The sequence below is a fragment of the Microtus pennsylvanicus genome, chromosome 1, assembly GCF_037038515.1.
Source record: "Microtus pennsylvanicus isolate mMicPen1 chromosome 1, mMicPen1.hap1, whole genome shotgun sequence".
NCBI classification, from domain to species: domain Eukaryota; kingdom Metazoa; phylum Chordata; class Mammalia; order Rodentia; family Cricetidae; genus Microtus; species Microtus pennsylvanicus.
Window position 1 is genome coordinate 323,267 of NC_134579.1, and position 4,872 is coordinate 328,138.

General features: G+C 31.7%; 1 protein-coding gene across 1 annotated transcript; it reads right to left on the reverse strand.

Annotated features, from left to right (window-relative positions):
- Positions 1 to 555: 555 nt before the first annotated feature.
- Positions 556 to 1,476, reverse strand: LOC142838113 (olfactory receptor 5AC2-like). The gene has a single exon (XM_075953445.1). It carries the CDS (start codon positions 1,471 to 1,473, stop codon positions 556 to 558), a length of 918 nt encoding a protein of 305 aa, XP_075809560.1. The 5' UTR covers positions 1,474 to 1,476.
- Between the last annotated feature and the right edge of the window lie 3,396 nt (positions 1,477 to 4,872).

The window sequence follows — 4,872 nt, forward strand, 5'->3', positions numbered from 1 at the left end:
CTTTGAAAATTTCCATAGATGTAAAATAAATATTTTTCTCTATCAGGTTACTCTTAACTGCCAGGAATCTACATTTAAGTGCTTGGATGTTATTCTTCCATGTTATGTGATACATAAGGAGTATTTAGCATGGACACATAATGGAACTAAAGATTATTTAAATGAACTTTGCTTTGAAAATTATTAGGGGGGAACAATAGGTGTTAACCCAATCAATTATGGTTCTGAATGGCTTTTTTATAAAAATATACTCCAATAGTTGTAATACTTATATTAAAACAAAAACTTATTAATTAAAATATTAATTACTTAGTGAAGAAACTTTTACAGAGAGCTTGAATTTTAAAACAACAAATGGCAAGGATTAGCTCTTTCTGTCTTTATTAACTATTTTATAATAATGTGACTAAGACAAACTTTCACAATATAGCTTTTATTCCTTTTAAAAATACGTAAAATTTTGATTATGTGAAAAACAGAGGATCAAATTTTATGATGCATTGCTAAAAGAGAGGAAAGGTTATACAAAAATTTAAAGTGATAATCAAATGATTATCATTTTATAATTCTTTTCAGTGCACCTAAAACTTCCTTGTTTCTTAAACTGTAAATAAAGGGGTTTAGCAGAGGAATCACAACTGTGTAGAACAGTGAATACATTTTATCCCGGGTTTTACCTGGTCCAGACCCAGGACTGACATACATGAAGAGGAGAGTGCCATAGAACAAAGAGACAGAGAGCAGGTGCGCACTGCAGGTGAAGAAGGCTTTCTTTCTGCCACTCTTAGACTTCATGTTCAGGACAGCAAATAGGACACGGCCATAAGAGACTACAATGGTCACAGAGGTGCTGATTTGTATGGAAGAAGCAATAATAAAAGTCACCAATGCATTAAGTGATGGATCAGTGCAAGAGATTGTATAGAGTGGCAAGATTTCACAATAGAAATGATCAATAATATTAGACCGACAGAATGTTAATCTGGATAATAGTCCTATAAGAACTGCAGGATTTAGGAAACCAATTATATATGACATACTGATTAACACAGTGCACAGTCTTTTGGACATCACTACTGTATAGTGCAGAGGATTGCATATGGCTACATAGCGGTCATAGGCCATTGCTACCAATAGGAAAACTTCTGTGGTTGCACTGAAACAAAAAAAGTAATATTGGGCAGAGCACTCGCCCAGGGAAATCATGTCATTCTTATTTGAAAATTTCATAAGCATTTTTGGAGTCACAGAGGATGAAGTACAGGAATCAGTAAAGGCTAAATTTCCAAGGAAAATGTACATGGGAGTGTGAAGATGGGGATCTTTACAGATGAGAAAGATTAAGCCAAGGTTGCCCACCATGGTGATGACATAGATGAAGAAGAACACCAGGAACAGGGGGACTTGCAGCTCTGGACGATCTGTTATTCCTCTGAGGACAAACTCAGTCAGCAGGGTCCTGTTTCCTTCCATCACACCCACTTAGGACTCTCACTGCAAAGAGATGAGACAAAGAAAACATGACCAAGATGAAATAAGAATAGTATCATATGATAGTCCACATTAGTAAATGCCAAATGCTCCTTAGTATATAAGGACAAAGAGTATTCTTTGTGCTTTTGTATCTTTCCTGACATAGGAATCATTTTTATGCAATTTTTTCTATATATATTTTATATATTTTGTGCCATGCAATTATCTGAAAGGTAACTAAGAAGGCCAGAGACATTAATTTACCTGGCATTAAGCATATTGCTTTAAATAGCAATAAATTAATTTTAATTCTATATATATTTATACTTTGCTTGATTTAAATACATTTACAATACATAATAATACAAAATTTAGATTGAGAAAATGCAAAATATATTTTATACTAAAATATTTTAGAAACAAGCTCAAGTTGAAAAGTCATATCATATGAAATATTATTTTACATAATATTTTTATTCTCAGCTATACTGGGTTTTGAAATTGCTGAAACTCTCCAGGTTGCTCTTCATCCTCTGATGTTTCTTTTTGTCTTCTCAGATGGCATCATCCTACTTTCTTTTCACAAAACCCTTTAAATGTTCTTGTATGGGAGTAAAATAGTATTAGTTATTCTTGTGCTTGTTAAAGTTATATTTGTGTCATATCCTAAGTAGTAATATTCCAAGATATGAACATGCCTCGTAATAATAAACTTAAAATATTCTTTTTCTTCTGTGCTTTTCATATATGTTACCTGATTATAAATTTATTAAAGACAACCATAAATATTCAGTACAGTTTCTCATTTGTTTTCAACAAAATATATGCAAATAAACATTATTCATTTCTTTATGGGTTTACAGACATCTGAAGAAAATTATGATTTTTTGTTTGTGACAATGAGCCTGTAACTCTATGTTAATCCATGATGTAACAAGTCCTTTATTTTAAGATAAAACACATAGACACATATGTATACACAACTTTTAATGTATTAATGATTGACCTAAGAAATATAATTTTTGCAAAAATAAAAATTTTTAAAAGGTAACCAGTGAATTTTGAATGCTTTAATATTTCATTTGTAAATGGATTTAAAGCAATTTTAACAATGTCACTGTGTTTTCTGACACAGATGTTTTCTTGAGAGATGTTGTGAAACTAATGGTGCTGTGTAACATTGCATAACTCATCACTGTAGAGTCAATTGCCAGTCTCTGCAATATCTGCATTGGCAGAAGTAATAAATGTTACATCTATATAAAGAATCAAGTAAATAGAACATGGAACTACCTACCTTACAATGACCACAGAAAAACACGCAAGGCAGAAATTTTCTCAAAGTCACATGTACCCATGAATCTAATCGGTCAGGACAGTGATGCTAGATCCTAGAATACAGAAGGGAGAGCATTCACATTGGGACCGCTTTACAATGTTTCTGTAATAATAATATGCACAGTTCTGGGCATAAAGTTGTTTGTGTGTCTGTATCACTATACTGCTGGTCTAAAATTGGAGCTGATCACTAGAAATATCAGGCTTCAGGGTCTAAACATCCATTGAAAAGAATAGCCATGAAGTATTAAGACAAGTCCAACGTAAGGGATTTCCTACCAACCTAAACTTTAATATTTTGAATATTAGTAGTCAATATGAATTATATAACACTTCCAGTCCAGAATATGTAATTTGAATAGACTATTTTTCTCCAATCATCTGCATTATTTTCAAAGAAGTAGTAAAGGATATCTTCTTAGAGAAAAAGGCAATAAATAATCTTCAGGCAATGAAAATATGTAGACCTGAAATATTATTCAGAAATTTGCACAGGGTACATTTTGTTCCAAATAGACATATAAACTGTTCTGTGAAATTTACTCACCTATATATTTTCTGGAAATTTTGAAAGAGAAAATTTGCATGGACTTTATTGGATGCTGAAACACAATAGTATAAAAGCAGGTATGTTTGTAAAATTTATTAAATATTCCACTGTCAAATCTCAAAAAAACATAAGGTGATCTTTGTTTTATGTTTTCCAAGATTTAACATACATAAAATGCAATTGCTATGGGAGACCCTTCCTTTCTTCATGTTCCCCAGATTCTCAAGAAATCCAATGGCCAGGTGAGGAAGAAGACATAGAGGCCATTAAAAGCCATATAATCCTCTGACTCCAAGAAACAGAATTTGTCTTGACTATGGCAATTACAAAAGTAAAATCAGAAAGGTTAATTTTACTTATAAGAATCAAATCAGAACAGTTGGCCACATGGAATTTTAAAAAATCACATGACTGAGCACAAATCTTGGAAGTATAAAATCACAAATGTGTGTCAGTAGGGATTGAGAAAATGTAAAAAGAAAAGTATTTCCTTTAGCATTTCAGGACTATTGTATGTCACATTTGTTAGAAAATTTCCTTAAAAGATACTGCCACATGATAATTTTATGCAAATATTCACACATTATAATAAACTTTTTCCAGTAAAGGGTTTGGACCATTAAAGTTGAAAACAAAATTATTTTTCTCACCAAATTCTTATGAAAATAGCTACAAACATAGATGCAATGAAGCATTTTTCTCCATGAAGATACTCAGGCCTCAGCAACAAGACTGTCAGTAACAGGTGTTCTTCTCAGGTTAATTTTCTTTAAAAAAACAAACTTAAAGGATATTTATTTCTTATTATCTTCAATACTATTTTTAAATCCAATAGTAAAACTCCCTGAATGCTATGAAAAACTCCCTATAGAATAAAATCAATCTGCTGGGCATTGTTCATTACTCAGATAATTATGACTAACAAACCTATTGTAGTTAGTCTTACATGGGCTTTCTAGCTTTCTAAAACACAATTTTTAAAGGTCAGTTATAAATAAGTTTATTAGTTCCACTCACATTCTTTAGATATTTTAGAAGCTATTTACTTACCATCTTACTAACTTTTCAATCAATAATAATATTATGCTTAGGAAAAGTTTTTGTTTTCCTAAGCATATACATTATATTTTAATATAGATATTAATAACCATTATGTCAATTTTCAAGTGTTCTCCTAGAATTTGCATATTAAAACAAAATTTAATATTTCAGATTCAATAAATATGAAATATATTGTTTCACATCCTTCTTCAAATAAGAATAAATCTTATTTAAACATGATATTTTCAGTCCCAGTCCTCTCTCCCCCTCTCCCCTTTCCCCCATTCCACCCCACCCCCCAGTTCCCAATTTTTTGCCCAGCAATCTTGTCTACTTCCAATATCAGGAGGATAACTATATGTTTTTCTTTGGGTTCACCGTCTTATTTAGCTTCTCTAGGATCACAAATTATAGGCTCAGTGTCCTTTATTTATGGCTAGAAACCAATTATGAGTGAGTACATCCCATGT